Source organism: Eulemur rufifrons, chromosome 24 (genome assembly GCF_041146395.1).
Source record: "Eulemur rufifrons isolate Redbay chromosome 24, OSU_ERuf_1, whole genome shotgun sequence".
In the NCBI taxonomy this organism is placed as follows: Eukaryota; Metazoa; Chordata; class Mammalia; order Primates; family Lemuridae; genus Eulemur; species Eulemur rufifrons.
In genome coordinates, this window is record NC_091006.1 from 11,357,410 (window position 1) to 11,380,005 (window position 22,596).

A 22,596-nucleotide genomic window follows, 5' to 3' on the forward strand; every position below is an offset into this window, starting at 1 on the left:
CTCCTAGAGCTGTCGGGAGGCAGAGGTGGCGGGACTAGAGCCTGCAGTCAGAGAGCCTGGAGCGCTGTAATTCTGTCTTTCAGAGAGGGCAGCTAATTTCAGTATAGATACTCCATCCATCACCATAGCAGTTTAATAGGTACGGTTACAGCTTGAGTACACCAACAGGCTTTATGTGCATAATTACCATATTCATACTGCTTTGAGTTGATGATAAAGTGCTAAAATAGGAGGTATATGGTTTCATATGCTGTGATTTTTATGGGGGTTCTATGTTACTTAATCTCTCCCTGCCCCTGTAATTCTAGGTTTATTAATGAAATGCTTTCCCATAACCCAAGTAGTTTTAAAACAAAGCGTTCTCTACTTTTTTACTACCTCCCATGTGCCCATGCTTCACTACCCTCCCATTTTTCTGCTTGCTTATAAGTTAAGTGTAAGTCACTTGCATTCCAAAAATTCCCCACTGCCATTAAAGGCAGGCGGTCAGCTCGCCAGCTCGCTCGCGCCTGTTCCAGATAAGCAGAGTTCATTTAGCTTGTGACTTGGCATTGCTAGCGGATTTCCTCAGGCCCCGGTGCCCAGATCAGAACAGTGCGCCCTGGCAAGCTGCCTGGAGAGCCCAGCAGCCAAAGAGAAGTAGAGCTTGTTTCACAAAGTAATTCTGCCCTCCCGTCCAAGACAGAAATAGTCTGGGTGGCAGCCCAAGTCCCCAAGACCATCCCGACAGGCCTGCTTTGCCTGGCTGTCCCAGCAACACTTCCCTCTCCGAGGTGGGGAGCTTGGGCAGACAGGCTGCTCTGCCCTGAGTGAGCTGCGAGGAGAGGGGACTATGTTTGCCACAACAGGACAAGCAAGAAGGTGCAAAGGGACAGCAGGCTGTCCTATAAGAGTGGCTCAGAAGAGCATTACTCCCTCTCAGCCTCAGGCCCCGCTTTGGCCCTTGCTCCGTGTCTGACTGTGTCCATCTCTCTCTCTCTCTCTCTCTCTCTCACACACACACACACACACACACACACCTGTATTGCCTTTCTGGTGGGGTTCACACCCAGCAAACGCTTCCCCTCCAGGTTTACAGGCATGAGAATGTGGAGCCCTGCAGACATTGCTGCCGATCCCCCCTTTTCAGCTGAGGACACGAAGTTGAAATAGTTTGCCCCTATCAGGCTGCCTCCGTGGCCCCTGCCCTGGGAGGTGGGCTCAGTTTCTCTGACCCCTGCTTTTTTCCTGTTCATTTCACTAAAGCAAGGGAACCCTACGTGAAATAGTCTCTGTCTATGCTAACCTGGCCGTAAAAATGTCCAAGGTATGCATAGGTCAATCTAGGAAGATTGAACCCTGATAAAAGGGGACTAGTCAGCCCGTTAACAAGTACTTGGCCAGCTTCTGTGGAGGGGTCTAGCCCTCTGTGGGGAGTGCCAGCCACAGCCAAACCATGGCCCTGCCCTGTAAAAGTTAGCAGCCCAGATCTGGAGACCAGTCTCAGAGCAGCACGTGACTGCCTGTAGTGAAATAATGACTCCGCTAAGTCCCTAGTGAGGTCACTTGGGAAAAGGAGAGGAAGCAGGAAGCCTTCTTGGGGAAGTAGAACCCGAGCACATCCATAAAGGACAGCAGGAGTGGGATGCTCCGACTGCTTATGAAGCACCATCTCTGGCTTGAAGCCTTCTCTGCCCCACAAAAACTTTTTTTTTGTTGTTGTTGTTGTTGTTGTTGTTGTTGAGACAGAGTCTCGCTTTGTTGCCCGGGCTAGCGTGAGTGCCGTGGCGTCAGCCTCGCTCACAGCAACCTCAGACTCCTGGGCTCAAGCGATCCTCCTGCCTCAGCCTCCCGAGTAGCTGGGACTACAGGCATGCGCCACCATGCCCGGCTAATTTTTTTTTTTTTTTCTATATATATTTTAGTTGGCCAGATAATTTCTTTCTATTTTTAGTAGAGACGGGGTCTCGCTCTTGCTCAGGCTGGTCTCGAACTCCTGACCTCGAGCGATCCACCCGCCTCGGCCTCCCAGAGTGCTAGGATTTACAGGCGTGAGCCACCGCGCCCAGCCCTAAAAACTTTTTTTAAAAAAAGAATATCGGTGGAATACAACTTACAGGGCTGTTGTGGGGGCCTGGTGAGATAGTGCGTGTAGAATGCTGTGGCTGTCCCTGGCCCAGGAGTAAGCACTGCATAATTGTAGGCAATTGTAATTATCATAACTGAGACCTTGATTGACTGATTGAGACAGGGTGTCACTCTGTCACCCAGTCTGGAATGCAGCAGCTTGATAACAGCTCACTGTAACCTCGAACTCTTATGCTCAAGCAGTCCTCCTGCCTCAGCCTCCTGACAGCTGGGACTACAGGTGCCTGCCACCACACCTGGCTATTTTTTTATTTTTTTATTTTATTTTATTTTTTTTTTTTGTGGTAGAAAAGAGATCTCACTATGTTGCCCAGGCTGGTCTTGAACTCCTGGCCTCAAGCAATCCTCCTGCCTCGGACTCCCAAAGTGCTGAGATTACAGGCATGAGCCACCACACCCATCCACAGGGACTTTAATTTAGATCTGGGAGACAGGGGAGATCTCTCTGAGGGAGCCATGTTAGCCCTCAAAAGAACAGAGGTAAAAGTAGAAGGAAGAACCTGTAGGGAAGGCCCTGCAAGGCCATCGGAACTGAAGTAAAGTGGATGGGGAGAGGGTGGCCAGCTTGAGCCTGGTGGCAGGAGCCCCCGAGACCACATGTTGAGAAGTTTGAGTTTTATCCTGGATTTTATGCTAGATTACAGGGACTGGGATGGACTTACAGGTTCCGACTATGAAAAGTGCTCTTTCTTAGGGAAGAGAGGCCAGAAAAGGAAGGAGACTGGGCTATAATTGGTGACATCGCTGCATCCTTCCGTGGGTCTTTGGGAATCAGGAACCTGAAGGAAGTTAACCTGTGCCCTCAGTAATGCTTGGGAGGAATCCGCCCGTGCCCTCCAGGGGTTTCTCCACTTGGGGCCTGCTGTGGAAAGGAAGCCGAGGTTGTCCTCGTGGAGGTGGTGGTGGTGGAGTGCGCCTGTGGGCTAGCAGGCTGTTTCTTTGTTGGCAGCTCTTTGTTTTAGCCAGCGAGACCCCTCACTGTGGTGCTACCACTTCTCAGAGTCACACTGCCATCACCCCTGTGGCACTGGGCTTGCTCAGGTGCACTGTGAAGTCACACTTCAGAGCCCAGAGGATGTCTCGCATTCTTGGCAGGAGGGTTCTCCCAGCGGCTCCTGGCTCTGAACGTTTATTCCTATTTCTCAGAGTGCAGTCTGCTCACCTCGATTGTGGGTCGCACTCCTCTCCCTTCCAGAACGGGCAGGGTGTCAGTTCCAGGATGGCCTAGAGTTCACTTTCAGTGTGGTTTCTTAAACACAGCTAGTGGGGTAAGTACTTTCTTGAAAGTCATGGGGAAAACAGCCCCTTGCTTGGCTCAGAGCGGGTCCAGAAGCCCTACTTCACAGCTGATGGCAGGAAATAAGTGGGCAGCTTACGAGGGATCAGCCAGATGCTAGAGCCACACGAGGCCCCAGACCTGGTGTGATGTGTTCAGCGCTTCCCGTCCAGCGCCTTCTCCCTCCCTCAGCCCTGCGATTGATGACATGGCTGTGTGTACATACAATGACGCTGGGAATATATAAAGCCACGGTGCCTACTTGCAGGGCTGACACCTAGTCAAGCAATCGTAATAGAGCATTAGTGGCCTTCTGTCATGGGGAGAAAGGTCTGGCATTGGCAGAAGCAGTTCTTGATTGACGGGGGAATTCCCCGGGGAAGACAGCTAACAAAAGGGCATGGGAGGGGCCAGAGTGACCCGAGTGTGCAGCACATCCACAGCAGGAAGGCGACAGGGAAAGCTGGGGGACTCTTTAGTGGTGGCAGTAGCAGAACTTGGGCAGAAACTTGCCCTCGGCTGCCTTCTGGATGGGGAGGAGGCAGCCATTGTTCCTGGGCCAGACCTCCTCACCCTCCAGTTCACAGGAGAGAAAATCGAGTAGTGCGAAGGAAGGGGCGATGCATCTGACCGGATAAACCAGGGAGGATGGGAAAATCCTTATAACCTGGAATGATTCCGGCATTTCTGGGCTGTGTCCTACATATCATGTTGAAGGGAGAAGGGAACAGGGAGCTAACAGTGGGGGCAGTAGCACAACGTTTAAACGTGCCGTCATCTGAGACAGAGACTTGAGTTCAAATCCGGGCTCTACCACTTACCCAGTTCTGTGGCCTTGGACAAACAGCTTAGCCTCTCTGAGCCTCCATTTGCAATCTGTAAAATGGGAATAAAAGTAATGTTTAATTCAAAGAATTATTGGGAGGATTCACTGTGATGTTTCTAGTGAAGAGCTTAGAGCAGCACATAGTAAATCCTCAGCTAAAAGTTAACTATTATTATCCTTATTATTTCAGTGTGCCATCCATTTGTGGTACTACTTGTTTTCATATGTTATCTCACTTAATAATCAAAACATCTCGATAGAATTAATTAATGGTGTTGTTACCCCATCTTTGATGAGAATTCTAATTCTCTGAGAGGTGAGGTGATTTATTGTCAGTCACTCAGCTTAGCCCAGCCTTAGATCAGAGCCCAGGTCACTTTGGTGTCAAAGCCCATGCATGTTTTAAAATATTTTTCTGCAGACTGGCTTGTTTTGGCCGAGCTCTCAGAATAGGCCACGCCTACAGGCAGGTGCTGTTGTTGAGGCTTGTTCAGAGTATAGAAAAAGAAAAAATAATGGCAGGCATTGTGCGGTGGGTTTTGCATAGCTTATCTCATTTATTCCATTGTACAGTCAGATGAGGGGAGGTGAGGGTCCCATTCGAACCTATGTCTCCCCAACAGCAGAACTCGGGTGCTCATCCTCCTTGCCAGCATGCTTTCTACTTAGATCAGTAGGATAATCACTACTCTCTAAGCACTGTCCTAGGATCTCATTAAATACATGCCACCTCTGGGTGAGCTAGGAACTGTTACCTCTGTTGTACACAGAAGGAAATGGAGATAGTTGCTTTGATTTTGACCTAAGTGCTCTCCTGCCCCCTCCCCCTTTCATTTGCCCTTGAGGTGAGGGTGGGGGGGTGCCACAGTGTGGTCCTCCAAAGGAAATGCACTGTGGGTACACTGTTGGCATTTGACCAAAAAGAAGGGCTTCTTAACTCTTTTAGAGAAGTCAGTCTTCAAGGACTGAATTTGAATTTGATGCCCAAGAGAGTTTCCTTCTCTCCCTGAGTTCTCAGCACCCCTCTGGCCTTGTACCCTAGCCCGCCTTAGACTTCCATCTTGCATGCAGAAAAGAGAAGGGGAGTGGTTTATTAGACGCTTTCAGCCTCCAGAAATGTTGCCCAAAGTTGCCAGCTAAGTCCTGTCTGATGTGGGGCATTTTAGAGTACTAGCAGCGCCAGTTAAATTTTTTTAAAGGACTAAAGTGCTGAGTTTTTGTATCTAAATATAGAAAGGAAAAAATAAGCGAGTCTGAGTTTGTCTTGGAGGAAGTATCGATTTGTTGCTAGAAAGAAAACTTCGGAGGAACTGAGTCCTGGTACCAACGAGCAGAGGCGAAGCCTGCCAGGGGCCCATTGTGGAACAGGTTCCAGCCGAGACACTGGTGCTGGGAAGGGCTTGCTTAGGATCCAGGAATGAATCATTGGGACATTTCAGAAAATCAGGCCCATCCCAGGGCAGGAGGTGATTTTCCCCCTCGCTTTCCAAGCGCCTGTGGGGCGGCCATCCGTTTCCCTCACGCCTGTCCTGCCAAGTGTCACAGGCGTCCTCAGGAGCCCCGGTGGCAGCTGTGACTCTGACAGGGCAGTCGTAGGGGTGAGATATGCTGATTCTTAGCCCAGGGGGAAGGCCTGACCCGCTCGCACTGGTGGGCCACCTAACCTTATGTCACCAAAGTAGTTTTGAGGAAGACAAGCCTGAAAGCTTTGTAAAGGAACTTACCTGCCATGTGAATGCTCAGTAAATATTTATTGAAAGAAAAAGGCCTCTTTGCTTTTGTCAGCCATATTTGAAGAATTTTTATGGAAGTCATACATGGTCATGGTAAAAGATTAAATAATATATAAGGGCTTGCTTACATATAAAAAGCAGCAGTTTTCATGCTTTTTGGAATTGCTTTGTTTCTTAATTATGTGATATCTATTTTGCCTGGTGTATTGACCCCTGATTTTATTGAATCATAGCATTCAGGCATCAGAGAGACCTTAGAGGCCTGGGCCATCTTCTGGAGTGGCAGTTCTCAAAGTATAGTTCCCTGACCAGTATCATCAGCATCACCTGCGACTGTATTAGAAATGCAGATTCTTGGGCTCTCCTCCAAACTGAATCTGAAACTCTGTAGGTGGGGCCCTGGAAGGTGTATCATAACAAGCCCTCCAGGTGGCCCTGATGCATGCTCAATTTTGAGAACTAGTGATTTAGAACATAATAGAGAAAGAACCACAGGCATTAGACTCAGAGTTTACATCACATCTGTGCAACTCACTAGTTGTCTGATCTTGTGCGTGTTACTTTACCTCTTAGCCTCAGTGTTCCCATCTGTAAAATGGGATTAATAATAATCTATCTTAAGGGGTTATTGTGAGAACTACTATAAAAGTGCATGGTAAACACTCAGCATTCTGTGCCTCATACATAGTAAGCTTCAGTAAGTGCTTTATTATCATTATTATTATTAGTTATCTTCCTAGACTAGATATTAATCTTTTTAAACAGCTTCCCAGTCAGATAGTTATCCAATGAGGAAGGGAATCAAAAACTCAGGCCCTTTCTAATGAATGACAGCTGTGGCTAATAATAGTTATTTTTCATATTGAGAGAATATTTGCCATCCTGTAATTTACGTCCTTTTCATAGCTCTGTGCCCTAGACCTACTGAAACAAAACTGTTCTACATGGCGGTTGTTCAGATATTTGAAGATAGTGACCTTGGCCATCCTGAGCTTTTTCTTGTTCTATTCCAAAAGATTAACTTAAACATACATCATATACAACAAACGTAAATTTTGTAGAATAAAAAGTTAAAGTAAAGTAAAAAAAGTAAAAAAAAAAATAAAACTTACACATAGAAGATATTTGAAGCCAGTAGGGCTTTTAAAAAAAGAAAGAAAGAGAGAGAGAGAAAAGGTCTATAGCCAAGACTTTGCTTTGGTGAAGTGTGCCTTTGGAGATTTCTGGTAGGTAAGGACGCCTCTGAGTTTAAGGTTGAGGCTCTCTCCGATGGACTGGGGGCAGAGACAGCCATAGACATGGTGGGTAGGTAAGCATCACTACTGGTAAGAATTCCACTTTCTTCTGGCAGGCAGGAGCCAGAGTCTCCCCTAGAGTGTTTCTGAGTGTGTCTGTGGGTGTCCCACGACACAAACCCCATGGAATCCAGCATGTCTGTCTGGGGGCCTGGTCCAGGACTCTGCCCCTTTTTCTGCTGTGGTCTCAGTCTCCTTGGCAAGCATCCCATGCTCTGACCTGGATCCTAGTTGTCACCTGTGTTGCCAGCTTCCCATTCACTAGCAGCCTTTGTGGTGTTTACAGTCAGCAGTCGGGTTTTTATTTTCTTTAATTGATGTCTAATTAGTAGTTGTGATAAATTGCACTAGCCAAGCAAAATGATATCTTTCCTAAATGATGCCATGGTATTGTGTATGAACGCAGCCGCGTTGCTATTTTAAAATGGGATTTCATAAAATAAACATGTCCCCAGATTACAGGAAATACTAAATTGATGATTAATTGATGCTCTGGAGCTAGCCTCGTGCTTTCAAATGCTTCCATTTTTGTGATGATCTACCTAGTAAGGTTCCAACAGGCCCCACACCTCTGGTAATTCCCAGATCGCTCATGCGATGTTTGTTTTCTGCCCTCTGGTGTTGGGGCAGGTGGCTATTAGGAGACAATGCAGAGATTCCTCTGTCTACTCTGAGGGTCAGGGTGGCCAGAAGATAACGAGCGGCCCGAGGATGTCAGGATCTTCTGCAGCTCAGAGAGCGCCTCTCCAGACTGGGACTCAGGAACCGTGACATTGCTGCACTATTAAGGACTTTTTAAGCTCCTGCCATTTGTACCATCGCTTTCTTTGCATTAGGAAGGGCTGATAGGGAAAGAGAAAAGAACTTAGAAAATAATTATTTTTTTCAAACGAGTGGGGAAAGACTTGAGCCTGCTGACACATACCCAGGGCTTGCCCAGATGTGGGTGATTTCATGTGTAAGCGTGTGATGTGTCACCTGAGATGTGAAATCAGTAGAAAGTTTAAACATGTCTGAGAACAGTTTAGAAAAGTCACAGAGAAAAGAGTCTGTGGTAGATTCACCAGCGAGGGATGTGAGCAGGGGCGGAGAGTACCATCTCAGAAGCTGCCCACTGGGCTGGGCCCAGTGGGCTTCACTCGGGTGTGCTGCTTCTGCGGGGGGATGACTGTGGTCTGGCCCCCGGCCTGGTGGGTCAGTGTGAAGGAGCGTAAGCCTGAGCCAGGTATCTTCCAGAGCAGTGTGGAGGCAGATGAGTGGCAGGGGCGGTGGATTCAGACCACTCTACCTCTTAGCAGCTACGTGATCTGGGGCAAGGACTCACCTTTCTGAACCTCGCTTTTCTCATCTGTGTTCTCTGCCCACTCAGTGGTTCCTCCCATAAGGTGTGGAAGATTAATGGCATCGTCATTCCTTTAGTAAGCAAGCGAGTGGTAGGTTGGTATGGGAAAGTCCCCAGCTCAATGCACAACGAAATGACCACTCAGATTTGGAAAGTGTCAGCACTTCTCCCAGGGTACAGCATCAATGGCAGCTACTTTATAACTAAGCATTGCACAGTAGGGTGTCCTTGGACTAGTCCATTAACCCCCTTTTCTCTGGGTTGAAAGGCCTGTGTGCAGGTAACAGCTTTTAAGCCGGGGAATGGAGGACGTCTGCTCCGATGTTCTTCAGAGTTCACCCGCCACCAGTCTGCGATGCCAGGAAAAGGCCGATTGCTCTTACCTTGCCTGACGGCTGCCTCTCCAGAAGCAGCAATCTCAGTGATAACTGATGTTGAGACACTTGGCTTTCAGAAGCCTAACTGACGTCAGGGCCCGGTCCTCCCGCCGCTGCCCACGCCACTTCTGGTGTTCAGTGGTGGTACCCAGGGTGCTTCCTCGATGCCCCTTCAGCGAGTCAGAGTTGCTCAAAGCCATGGTCTTCAGAAGGGACCCTGAGGTTGCTTTAGCCATGAGATCTCAGCTCGGTTTTTGCAGTGATTTCACCATCCTTTAGACTTGTGATTTTGGTGGCGCATAGCAGACTTCCCTTCCCCAGGACAGGGAGAGTGGACTCAGTAGACAGTGCTTAAGACCCACTCGGAGCTGAATAGCCTTCCTCTGCAAAGGGGAGCGGGGGAGTATCAGTCTCTCACTTGACACTTTATATTCTTCTGCGTAATTTATTTAATTGATGTTTACTACTGGTTTTTTTCCTTACTGCACATTCTGTACCAAATAATTTCCAGAATGATCACAGAGTTAAATGATTTTTTTTAATGGTAAAAGAAGGAGAGAATAGAATATCTGATGTAGGAATAGGAAAAGCCTGTTCTGTGCATAAAAACAGAGGAAGACATCATTAAGAAAATGGCCAGTCTCGAAAACTTAAAATTTTTGAATTATGTACATCAAAAAATTCAGTAAAATAAGTTAGAAGACACATAACAAAAGGGCAAAAAAAACGTATATAACATTAACATAGTTACTTAATATTCAAAGACATCTTTCAGGTAAGTAAGAACCACTCCAGTAGGAAAATACATATTTCCACGAATCTGTTAAACTTACTAGTTGTCAAGAAAACAAAATTGTGAGTTATTTCTAGCAATGAAAACTTGGAAGACCCTAAATGATTAACAACAGGATTATTCTTAAAGTTATTGTATACTTTGGTGTCTTTTAAAAAAATGTTGTATTTAGACAGGGTCTCACTCTTGCTCAGGGAGAATCATCGAACTCCTGAGCTCAAGCAATCCTCCCATCTCGGCCTCCGAGTGCTAGGATTACAGGAGTGAGCCACTGCGCACAGTCAAAAACATGTTGTCAAAGAATAAGAACATTTAATGATTAGAATAAGTTTACAATGTACTTTATAAGTGAAAATGGTGGGTTAAAATATAGTATTATTGGCTGGGTGAGGTGGCTCATGCCCGTAATCCTAGCACTCTGGGAGGCCGAGGTGGGAGGATCGCTTGAGCTCAGCAGTTCGAGACCAGCCTGAGCAAGAGTGAGATCCCGTCTCTACCAAAAATAGAAACAAAAGATTAGCCGGGCGTGGTGGCACGTGCCTGTAGTCCCGGCTACTCGGGAGGCCGAGACAGGAGGGTGGCGTGAGCCCAGGAGTCTGAGGTTATGGTGAGCTGTGACGACGCCACTGCACTCTACTCAGGGCAACAGAGTGAGACTCTGTCTCAAAAAGTAATAATAATATATTATCTCTATTTTTTAAATGAAAATGAACAATTAAAGAGTATACGTTAAAATGTGAACAAAAGCTATTTTTAGCTGCTGTGCTTCTATATTCTTTTAATTTTTACTATAAAACAAGTATTTTTAAAATCTTAAGTGAAAAAGAAATTGGAGGTGCATCTAGAAAAATCGAATGTGCTTCGCCCTGCTCCTCTGTCTTGGTGGGTGCCTCGCGGAATCTCCCTGGCTTTCCCCGGCTCGCCTGGAGGCCAGCCGCCTCCTTCTTTGCCCTCCAGTTCCTGCTGCTAAGGCGCCTGCCTGTTTCTCCTCAGGACTGAGCACTGAAGGCATCTACCGGGTCAGCGGGAACAAGTCGGAGATGGAGAGTCTGCAGAGACAGTTCGATCAAGGTGAGGCGCAGCCCGGCCGAGCGTGGGCGGCCAGAGCCGGTCACGGCAGGCACAACAGCTGCACTGCCCCTGGGGCCTCGGGGTGCTCCTGCCACCCACAGACCCAAAGCCAGGAGGTGCTGGCTCTGACTGAGAAAGAGACCACGTGTCATCCCTGTTAGCTTTGCCTCCGGGGTCCCAGTGTCATGGAGAAGGACAAGCGTCCCTGCCAAGGCCGAGTCAGCAGGCCCCAGATCACCATCCACAAATGCCATTCCAGATGTCCCTGACCCTCGTTCTATGCATAAAACCCCTCTTAAGGGGGTTGCCTCCTTTGGCCGTGCAGGGGTAGTTGTGGGCACGTGATACAAGAGTTGGGTGGAGATGCTGGTCCTGTCTGGCCAGCGCCCCAGAAGTAACCCCCAGCTGCCCTCCCCAGTGCGTGGGAGAAAGCGAGGGGATGTTTTGTGCTCGGCTGAGCTTTAGGACCCAGACTCCCAAGCTGAACTCCAAGAGTTACACTGGCTCTCGGCAGGGACTCCCTTCTCCTAAGCTAGGTCAGCTTTGAGAGGCCTGTGGCCAGGCAGCCAAACTCTGACTTTTAGAAGTGGCCACGCTGTGAGATGAGAAGCCACATTCACTGGTGCCAGAAGCGAAAGAGCTGGAGCAGCGCAAGTTCCCAGCTGTCAGCGTCCAGGGAGGGAGGCGAGCACAGGAGGGCCCGATGCAGCGCGCGGCTGGGCCTGAGGTGGCGCAGCCGGCAGTGGACACCTCACCCACCCACGTGGGCAGGCGGGCAGCCGTAGCACTTGGCAGCACCACAGGCAGACACAACTAGCTGGCAGTGGGCAGAGGTGACCACACAAGAGAGGGAAGCACCTGTTAGTCTTGTGGGATAGAAGACATGAGGTCACAGTGAGGCTAGAGCCCTACCTTGGGGACGCACTTGTTCATATACAAGAATCTGGAACAGCTTATATCCCCCAAAATGGAAACTGGTCATGTCCATCAGTAGATGATTTCTTCATAATCAGAAATGCAATAAAAGTATATAAAGAGAAGGAAAATAAGAGACAAGGGTCAGTGGTGCCATTGGCTAGGAGGGGCCAGAGAGAAAAATGAGTCCATTTGCCCTGCCACCCTAGGCGACAAGGGCGGAGGCAGCAGGCAAGACGGTTGGTAACGTTTTTGTAACCCACCTGAGAAGTGGGCCAGCCTTTTACGAAAGCCTCTTCCGTTTTTCCCTGATGGGGCAGGGAGCAAGCAAGAGCTCGCAGCACATCAAAGCCAGATGAGGGGAAGTGGAGGAACAGAAAATCGGGATGAAGGACAACTCCTTATCCAAGGGCAGTGGAGAGGGGCAATTGGGCAACCTCGGAAAGAGACCTTGGGTGTCAGCCTACGTCTGTGTGAATCTCACAGATCATTTCCGTAGCACCCAAGGGTGCCACCACCTCTCCAATCCCTGTTAGTCCAGAGTCCTGCCCAGGTTCCAGGCCATCCCTGGGCAGCATCCGGGGGTCTTGGATGTTTCTCTAGCTTCTCCCATGCCCCAAGATTTCCTGTTGGCTTCTGCTAAGCTTAGATTGGTTTGGCCTCACTTTCCCGACTTCCTTTCAGATCACAACCTGGACTTGGCAGAGAAAGACTTTACAGTGAACACCGTGGCTGGTGCCATGAAGAGCTTTTTCTCGGAACTGCCAGACCCCCTGGTCCCGTACAACATGCAGATTGATCTGGTGGAGGCACACAGTGAGTACTGGCAGCCCGTGTGGCACGGGGTCCCCTGACAGCACCGCAGACGGAGCCTGCAGTGGGTGCATTGAGGGAGACAGGTGTGGCGCCCAAGAGTGGGTCCTGTCCTCAGAACGGACACTCTGCTTCTTGGAATTGAGGCTTGAAGGACAGAAGGAAAGGGAACCAGATGACACCAAGGTGACTTGCACCTTGGGCCCCGGCATTTGTAGACCATAGATGCTTATCTGGGGGTTGTTGCAGGTTTCTCCCAAAACTCTTGCTCATTAGGAGCATGGTTTTGGTGGTGTCAGACTTGAGTTGCGTCTCTGTTCCTTTGCTTGTGGCCGACTTAACCTTCCCTGCCCCCAGTTTCCTGCTGTTGTCACTGTGAAGTTAATATGTGATCTAGGGCCATACAGCCTCTTCGGAAGCCAACCTCAGGAGGGAAAGGGACAACTCCAGTGGCCAGGTGATCACCTGGTGCTGCAGCAGATTAGCACCTCTGGTTTTAATGGCCACCTGTGTATGCCGTTCCACCTCGCCCTAGAGCTGTTCCTGCCCTGGCCTGCCTCTCTCTGGAGGTGTTTGTCCAGCGTGTGGGTGAGCCTTCTCAATGGCCAGCCCTTCCCTGGGCTCTGTGTAGTGCCACAGAGGGTGCCTGCCCTCAGAGCTTCCATCATATGGCACTTACTACCTTTGAAGCCACAACAGCCTTCCTACTCTGTACCTCTGGTAGGCCAAGACCCAGAAGCAGCTGTAACTGTGCAGCTGCAGGAGGGAGTGTCTTTGCCCACTACCCAGGGGTCGCAGCTACCCGGCGACCCAGCAGTCGGGGTGGGGGAGAGGAGATGTGTTCCTCTGGCCACGGGACATTAGTCTCATCTTGTCACTGCCCAGTGCAAAAAAGGGAGTTTTAAGCAAGCACAGTTTACTCACAAGGCTGATAGTGTGGGCAGAAATTTTAGAGAGGTCACAGAATCGGTGTGGCTCTAAATCCTGGGTCACTGACTCTGGGTGACAGCCGAGGGAAGCAGGTGCTGAGGAAGCCCCTTTCTGAACTGTGGCGGTACCACTGTAAGAGCCTAAATGCTTCAGGGGCCCCCAGGGTCACCTTTCCAGGGCGTGCATTTCCCGTGATGTTTGCTGCCGCAGCCTGGTGCCACCTTCCCTTTATTCTGTCCACACGGTCTTAACTGACTGGAATTGGTGGCAGCTCCTAACTCACCTGAGCCCACCAGGGACGGGGCAGGAGAGCTTGGTACTTGGGACTGTCACAGAGCTGCTTTGCCTTCTGAAGACAAGAGTCAGGGACAGTTGCAGGCTTCTCCCATGATCCTGCCATGATCCTGCTGCCCGATGATAGAGGTCGTCCCAGCAGCCACTTCTCCAGCAGGCTCCAGGCTGGCCCCGATGTGAAATGACAGGGGAAATCTCTGTCTGGAGCCAGCTTGCTTTCACCCTAACCTGAGCTTGTCTCAGAGCCGAAGCTAGAAAGAGAGCAAGGTGTGGACTGGTATCCAACTTGCCGGATGCCCTGGGTTCCTGTCCACATTTGTCTTGACTTGGCGCCATCTAGAGGCCCGTGGAACCCTGGCACCCAACAGAATCCCATTGTTTCTGCAAGAACTGCTGACATGACATCTTTTTGTTTTGGGGGGCAGGAGAGGGAGGTACTATTGATAGGGAATCAGCGGCTTCCACTGCTGAGGATGTGGCTTCTTGCTGCCGCTACTGCAGCAGCCTGGAAAAGGGTGGAGGTTTTCTGCTTCCTCTTCCCATTGTGTGTTTCCTGTGCCCCACGCTCGTCAGCTGGGTCTTCGTTGTCTTGAACCTGACAGAAGGAGCTGGGAGAGGAGTGTGTCTTACTGCCATGGCACCTCTCCCAGCCAAAGCAGCTGATTGAAGAGCGGGGCTGTGTATGTTGCGGGGGTGGGTTTAACTGAGCCACAGATAACCGGCAGCGCAAAAGTTAGCATTAAGGGACATTATGGAACAAAGATTGTCATGCCCCAAAGTGGCTGTTCCCAGACTGGCTGGGTTTCCATGGCAACACCAACTTGACCAGCTCTTTCGACTTAATGCCTAAGAGCAGTTGTGTCTGTGTGTGTTCACGCCTTGGAACTGGTTTCAAATCCCATCACAACAGATATCAAGATCACTATCAAAAATTTTGTTAGCTCCAGAATTTCACAGTATTGAACACTGCTGAAGGTACACCCACAAAATAGAGATTTTTGTGATTATTCATCAGTTATTTTCCTGCCACATTCATCACCAATGCATGGGAGATTCAGAAATAAATAGCAGCAGTAGCCATTGTCCACACCGATTGTGTACTCGCAGGGTGCCTGGCCTGGCTCTCTGCTAGGCGTGTGATTTACACGGCTGATCTTTTTTAGTTTTCACAATGGCCTTTGAGGTAGATAGTATTTTATCTCCATTTTATAGAAGAGGAAACAGAGGCTCTGGGCACTGACAGTGCTCGGGGTCACACCCATAGGGAGTGGCAAGTTGGGGCTTAAGTACCTGCCCCCCCTCGGTACACAGTGAAGTTACCTGTAGGCAGAATGAAGCAAGCCGAGCTTCAAATGCAAAACACCCAGTGAGGATAGAGTGAGGAAGGGGGGGCTTCATGGGGGAGGTGGCACCTGAGCTGACTGCAGGAGGCAGAGAAGAAGCCTTCGTGTCACCCATTTTGTCTCGCCCCCACACTTCACCCCAGCCTTCAAAATCGTTCTCGCCCTGTCTCTTTCCTTTTCCTCTCACGACACCCTTGTCCCTTACCTGTCTGGAATCTCTGGTCCAGCCAGTCCCCACAGGCCCTGCCTTTTGGGTTTTGTGCTGGAAGGGGTCCTGCCGCTGGCTCCATCTCAGACTAGAGGGTCTGTGCCTAGGGACCTATGGCTCCAGAGTCCTCATTAATCCCCTATAGCTGCTTATGAGATTCAGTCTCTTTAGGGAGAAGACCAGTGGTTTTCATGAGATTGTCAGAGGGATGTATGGCCCAAACGTGCTGCAGGCTGCCAGCTTATTCTTACCCTTCCCATTTGAAGATGAGACAACTTAAGCTAGAGATAATTAATGACTAACTGCCAAGGTCGCCAGGCAGACAGGTCTTGCTGTTCTTTGGGCTCTTGTTCACAAGATGCCTTGTGACACTGCTGATTCTGGGATCCTGCCCTCCTCTTGTCTGGGTAGGCAGCCTGCTTGAGGGCGCGGGTGTGTTCCTCACATCTGAGCACAGGGTTTATTAATTTCCCAGATATGAGTATGTGCCAGGCCCTATGTGGACAGGGACAGATGGCAGTGGACAGACAAGTACACGGGACAGGAGACATTGAACAGGTTATTGCAAGGTCATGCCTCCAGGAGAGGGACAGCCTGAATATTCCATCCTGGGCCCAGCAGAATGAGATTTTGGCCTTGGAGTGTGACACCGGGGGAGGAGGACATCGTACAGCGGGCGTGCCTCCTGCGCCCCTGAGGGCTGTGACCCTGAGCCAGGCTTTTTGCTTTTCTGGTGATCCAGGAGTACAGGGTGGTCAGGGCCCAGCAGGGGTCTTCCGGGCACTGAGTTGGCAGCAGCAGATTCAGGCCTAGAGCTTGGTTGGTAGCCTGGGTGCCAGGGTTCCAAGCTGTGACACAGCCAGGGTGAAAACATTGTTTGGGATCCTGGTCCCTGCCACAAATTTGTGTGACCTTGGACCAGTAGTTTTACTTTTTGAGCCCGGGTATATCTGAACTGTGAGAGGTGTGGCAAGCTAGTCCCTACGGGCCTAGTGGCCCCCCTCTTCCTCCTGAGTTCTTGGGGCCTCAGTTGTTCTCAATTGCCTAGTTTGTGTCCAGTCTTTGTCTTAGTTCAGCTGGCCCAAAAAATCCGTCCCCTGAACTTTTCTTGCTGTCCCAGTTGACTGGCCCCTAAGTTCAAAAGTACAATGTCCTGGCCAGTGAGGCCTACACGCTGTAGGCCCCCAACCCCTTTCCTTTCAGGAAGGATTTCTGCAGCACGAGGGCGGGCCAGGGGTCCAGAGCAGGTGGGCTGAGCTGGGGGCAGGCCTGGGTCCCCTTCCATCTTCCCTGTCAGCAGCCTGTGGCCTTGGCTTGGCCTCTTCAGTGGGTTTCTCAGCCACCATATGGGTAACGCCCGGCCCCACCTTCCACTGGAGCTTTGCTGAGGGCTGCATGAAGAGCAGCTGTGCGTCCTGCCAGCATTCTGGCACCATCTATTAAATAAGAGTCGCCAGTGTTTTTACGGTGTGAAAAGGCTGCCCGTTGGAGCCTGAGGTAGGTCTCTCAGCAGAGAGGCACTGGTTGGGGTGAGCTTTTCTTGAGTGAGGAGGTGAATAGGGTAGAGTCAAAAGGACGTTGACAAGACTGAGGTGGTTTTTAGTGCTGCAAACCCAGGGCCAGGCTCTACTAGAAGGATTCCTTGATGTCCTCCCCCTCCTCCCACCCACCTCCTGATGCTTCTCAGTACTCACGCGCGCCTGGACCAAGCAGTAAGCAGGGAAAGGGAGAGAAAGCGAGAGGAGGCTGCGCACAGCGGCTCGTGCCTGTGGTCCCAGCTACTCAGGAGTCTGAGGCGGGAGCATCGCTCGAGGCCAGGAGTTCAAGACCAGCCTGGGGAACATGCGGAGACCCTGTCTCTGAGGAGAAAAAAAAAAAAAAAACCACCTAGATCCTCATTAGGCCCTGCCTAGAGTGCTGCATGGAGAAGGCTGCTGGAATTCTTGAGGGTGGTCCATGAATTATCTAAGCAGGCTCGGTAACTCCTACCCGTCATCTCCCCTGCCCCCTAAGGAGGAAAGGAAACAGCGCTCCTTGATTCTGGTCCGACGGGAAGGAGAGCGGGCATCCCCGGTAGACAGTGGCTTTGCCAGCCCCGTTCCCTGCCTCCAGCCGGGGGGACCGGGTGAGACTCGGCTCTTATGTCAAGGTGCTGCCACTTGAGTGCGTAATTATAATAAAACAAACACAGCTGTGTTTGTGTCGTGCAGGCACCTACGGAGAGACCTGCGAACTCACATCTAGAAGGAGGCATGATTATTTTACTAAGTGAAACTTTGAGCCACACACATGCTTCTTGTGTTTTCTAATACAGTCTTCTGTACCCCCTACAGCAGTTCACTTTTTTAAGTAAACTTTTTGTTTAAATGTAACAGTAATGGGTTTTAAAACTCAAGGCCACAGAGAGAGTATACCCGTGAGGTTTAACCCTTAGAATAAATCTTGGAGGCCGGGCGCAGTGGCTTATGCCTGTAATCCCATCACTTTGGGAGGCCGAGGCGACAGGATTGCTTGAGCCAGGAGTTCAAGACCAGCCTGAGCAGCATTAACAGCCTGGGCGACAGAGAAAGACCTCGTCTCAAAAAAAAAAAAAAAAAATCTTGGGTTCAGAGAAATGAATCTGATCATAGCTCCACATAATTAGCTCCCATGGTTTTTTAGTCTTTTCTAACAGAAAAATGTTACTAAAACTCTGCTTTTATCAAGTCATACTCTCAAGTCCAGAAATCACCTGTTTTCATGCTCATTAGGCTGCCAGGAGAGCGCCTCAAGCTCTGTCCCTCCGTCTCTTCTGCCACTGACGCCTCCAGGTCAGACTGGCCGCTACGTGCTTATTTTGTGTCTGGCCGTGAGCTCTTCATTTAACTGTGTGGTGTCACCGAGTGAAGGGGTTATTGTCATCAGCCCCTTGTACAGGCAAGGTGGCTGTCAGGTGTCATTTGCCCAAGGCCACAGAGATGGTTGGTATTGGAGGCAGGATTTGTACCCAGGACTACCTGAGTCAGGGTTTGGGCTCTGGACTGTCCCAAGACCTTCCTCCCTGCCTAGCCCTCCCCGTCACTGACATCCTGTCTGACCTTCCGAGCCTAGCTCCTGTCAAGCTCCTCATGTGGCTCCTTCAGCTGTGACCCTCTGAGCATATCATCTGCCGTAGATGTTCCTAACCAGGAGGCCACGGGCTTCCTAAAGAACACACAGTCTGGGGAGCTGGTGAACCTCCAGGACTCAGGCAGCAGTGTGCACGTGCTTGTAGGTAGGGGAGAGGGCCCAGAGCTTTCTTCCATCTCAGAAGATCCCATGTCCCCAAACCCATTAGCAGCCATCCACCCACCCCCATGACCACTGGCTGTGAGACAGCTGCCATCTCCTTCATGAGACCCTCCTGTGGTTTTTCTGAGCCCTGGAGTCCAAAAATAGGGATATCTCTCCATGTACAGAGAAAAGTGTCGTGGCCAACTGTGACTCCAGGTGGGCTCTGGAACGTTTTTGCCTCGCCAGCCTGGGCCACCTCTCCCAGCCAAGGTAGGCCAGCCCCACCCAGGGATGGGGAGCCAGGACTCCAGGGAGCCCTGTGGGCACATGCCCTGCAGCCAGCTGGGCACAGTTTGATTCCCAGCTCTGAGATGTCTCTGGCATCAGATTCCTCATCCTCAAAATGGGGTGATAACAGTCCCTGCCGTGTAGGATTGTGGACACTGACTGAACTGGGCCCGGCGTGGATTACATGCTTCATTCAGGGCAGTTGTCTTCCCTCTCCCGGGACATTAGGATTCCGAGATGGGCAAAGTGTGGGCGGCAGAGGAAGGGGGTGCATGGTGCTTTTGATGAACTGCATAAGAATTCCTCCACTGTTTCCATCAGCTCCTCCAGTAGGGAGATGTATGGAGGGTCCCTGTGTCTCTAGGAAAGGGACAGAGCCCTGGTCTCATGACGGACTCCCTCCCTTGAAGGCCTGTTGGCGTGGGTGGGTGGCAGCGGCCGCCTGTCTGGTCAGGAAGCAAGCAGGCTTTCTGGGTAGGGATGCCTGTCTCCAGGGGCAACCGGATGAGCAAAGAATGGTGTTCTTTATGGTGCAGTCTCTCTGGATTGTTCCTTCTTGGGTGGTGGGGGCTAGGAAGCCCCAGGCACACAGTGCCGGCCTTCAGTGGGGGCCTGGGACACGGAGGTAGGCCTGGCTTCTGGGCCCGTGCCACTGCCAGGTGTGCCAGCCTAGAGCACGGGCTTTGGGGGAAAGAGTAGGGTTGGCCTCATCTGAAAGCCCTGGGCTGCCCTCAGAGACAGCCCACCAGAGAGCATGCCCCGAGTGGGCCACCAGCCCGCTGGTTCCACCAGTTGCCTGGTATCCACTTTGGGCCACAGAACACCCACCAGCCTCAGCCTCATGAAAGACTTTGGTTTTCTCTCTCCTTAGAAATCAATGACCGGGAGCAGAAGTTACATGCCCTTAAGGACGTATTAAAGAAATTTCCAAAGGAAAACCACGAAGTCTTCAAATACGTCATCTCTCACCTAAACAAGTAGGTTGCAGGGCTTTCTGGTTGGTTTTTCCTTCTAAAAGTCAACAGCCAGGGTTGGTCAAAAGCAGAATGAGGCTGAACCAAGCTCTGTCTTCAGCCTGGCAGCAGCGGGTCAGAGGTCGGCCTGGGGTGCTGGTCAGCCTCCTCGGGGGCACAGCTGCCTCACTGCACAAGGAGCACCCTGGGGCCGGGCGCGGTGGCTCACGTCTGTAATCCTAGCACGCTGGGGGGCCAAGGTGGGAGGATCGCTTGACCTCGGGAGTTCAAGACCAGCCTGAACAAGAGTGAGACCCCCGTCTCTACAGAAAAATAGAAAAATTAGCTGGGTGTGGTGGCGCATGCTTGTAGTCCCAGCTACTCAGGAGGCTGAGGCAGGAGGATCACTTGAGCCCAGGAGTCTGAGGTTGCTGTGAGCTACAGTGACACCACTGTACTCCAGCCAGGGCAACAGAGTGAGGCCCTGTCCCCTCCCCGCCAAAAAGAGGAGCATCTTGGCTCATCCTGCGGCTTCCAGCCGGGCTCTGTCTGAGGGAGACCCACATGGCCCCAAGTGTGCCCAACATCAGACAGTGCAGTCAGCTGTGGCTGGGCTTGCAGGGCTGTGGAACGTTGTGTAGAGCCTGCAAGCCACCTCCCCAAGCTAGCAGAGAGAGAAGAGCCTCTGGTTGGTGCTCATGTCCCCAGAAATCGCCTGAATCAAAAAATCTCAGAACCTCCCAGAGTCCTCTCTCCAGCATTCGTATTTCCCAGCTGGCGCGTAGCAGGACGCTGTGCCAAGAGAGGTGTGCTCTGGAAAAGACCAGCCTCAGTCCAGCGAGCGCCAGCCACTGCGGTCGGGAAGCCCTTTTGACTGTTTCCCACATCAATTCATGCACAGAATACATTTGTTGACAAAGTGGTATTTTATGGATGTCTGGCTTGGGACACACACAGACTCCCTCCCTCTCTGCACATGCAGAGCATTGTCACCCATGTTGGTTGTCGGGTGAGTGAGTCCCTGAGCGGTCCCCCCACCCCCAGGGCTTTGTGAGGGCCTCCCCGGGCCAGGGCATCCAGGCAGCTCCCCGGGTCTTGCTACACGTAGCCACGTGGGCAGAGAGGAGAGGGCACGGAGGGCCTCGGCCCGACTCCCAGTGCAGGGCAGGGGCACAGACAGCTGTGCATGACCTTTTCTGCTCGCAGCAGCGCCCAGGTTCTCAGCGGAGGGTAGGCAGGCAGGGCGGGCAGCCTGGGTGACAGACCGTGAGCACAATGGGCCGGGGTCCCACGCTGCTCTGACCGTGAGTTTGGTGTCACCTGCAGAGTCAGCCACAACAACAAGGTGAATCTCATGACCAGCGAGAACCTCTCCATCTGCTTCTGGCCCACCTTGATGAGACCTGATTTCAGCACCATGGACGCCCTCACGGCCACGCGAACCTATCAGACAATCATTGAACTCTTCATCCAGCAGTGCCCCTTCTTCTTCTACAATCGCCCCATCAGTGAGCCTCCCGGCACCATGCCCAGCTCCCCCTCGGCCATGGCTTCCACCGTCCCCTTCCTCACCTCCACACCTGTCACGAGTCAGCCCTCGCCCCCCCAGTCGCCTCCACCCACCCCCCAGTCCCCTATGCAGCCACTGCTCCCCTCCCAGCTTCAGGCCGAGCACACGCTGTGAGCTGCTGAGGCCGGGGGCAGCAGGAGAACCGGCCTTCTCTCTCTGGTGGGGTAGCATTCGGCCTTGAACAAAACCAGGTCCACTGGGGCAGGGGCAGGGGCGAGCGTCCCTCTCCCCATCACGTGCTCAAGACCTCAGCGGTAGCTCCAGCCAGTGGTTTGCACAGGCTGGGCTGCACACCTGGGGCCGGCTGCAGGCGGCAGCCGCGGGGCCCTGCCCTTTGACTTGGACCCCTGTGAGGACTGAACTAGTCAGGCAGTGGCTCCCGTGCCCCTCCACGTGCTCCCCACTCCCTGGACCACCTCCCCCCGCCCGCCTGTCTGCGCACACCAGCCTCAGGGCGTCCACCCCTTGCTTGTACAGAGCCCGTTACTGGGACAGTGCCCTGGCCTCTGCCAGGGGAGGAGGATGTTCTGAGAGTCAGGCCTGCCCCAGGACGGGCCCGCAGCCCCTGAAGAGAACACTACCCGTTTTGTTTCGCCTGTCTCTTCTGCACACACCCCGACAATGGGGAGTACAGCCTGGCTAGCGACCTCCTTAAAACACGCAGGCCACAGCCCTGCCTCCCCAAGGTACATGCTGAGGGCGTTTGCCCAGCAGATCAGAACAACAGGAGGGCAGTGTCATGCCTGGACCGAGCGTGACTTCCCCTCCGTGCCCAGGCTCCCCCCATACACACACACGGGCTTCTGGATACGTTCCCCTTAAAACAAAGGAACACTGGAAGAAAAATGGAAAAAAACCCTCCGATAATTAAAAAGGAAGAAACCACAGAAAGAAAACTACAGACCTCAAGATTCCATTCTCCTCCCACCTCTGCTGGGAGGCAGACAGGTGGAGGTGGCCCTTGTCTCTGTGACAGCAGAACCAGGATGCCTAGGGCTGTGGCCGGAGAGCCTGTTGGTCCCACTTAGGTCCCATCATCAGATCCCCTTTTCTCCAAGAAGACGGTTCGAGCCCTTGGCGGGGAGGGCTGGGGAAGCAGGCGGGGCACAGTACACGGTGCACTGCTACGGAAACGCTACTTGAGCGTGTGCGCGCATGGAGGGGGGAGGTGGGGACGGGGGAGGGTGCCA

General features: G+C 51.7%; 1 protein-coding gene across 1 annotated transcript in view; it reads left to right on the top strand.

The window, feature by feature from the left end:
• Positions 1 to 21,576, top strand: part of ARHGAP35 (Rho GTPase activating protein 35) — a 114,659-nt gene extending 93,083 nt beyond the window's left edge. The window contains exons 4-7 of the mRNA XM_069458250.1: positions 10,763 to 10,840; positions 12,440 to 12,571; positions 19,755 to 19,860; positions 21,163 to 21,576. Of these exons, the coding sequence (XP_069314351.1) occupies positions 10,763 to 10,840; positions 12,440 to 12,571; positions 19,755 to 19,860; positions 21,163 to 21,520 (674 nt within the window). The 3' untranslated portion in view covers positions 21,521 to 21,576. The remainder of the gene's footprint in view (positions 1 to 10,762; positions 10,841 to 12,439; positions 12,572 to 19,754; positions 19,861 to 21,162) is intronic.
• The last annotated feature ends 1,020 nt before the right edge of the window (positions 21,577 to 22,596 follow it).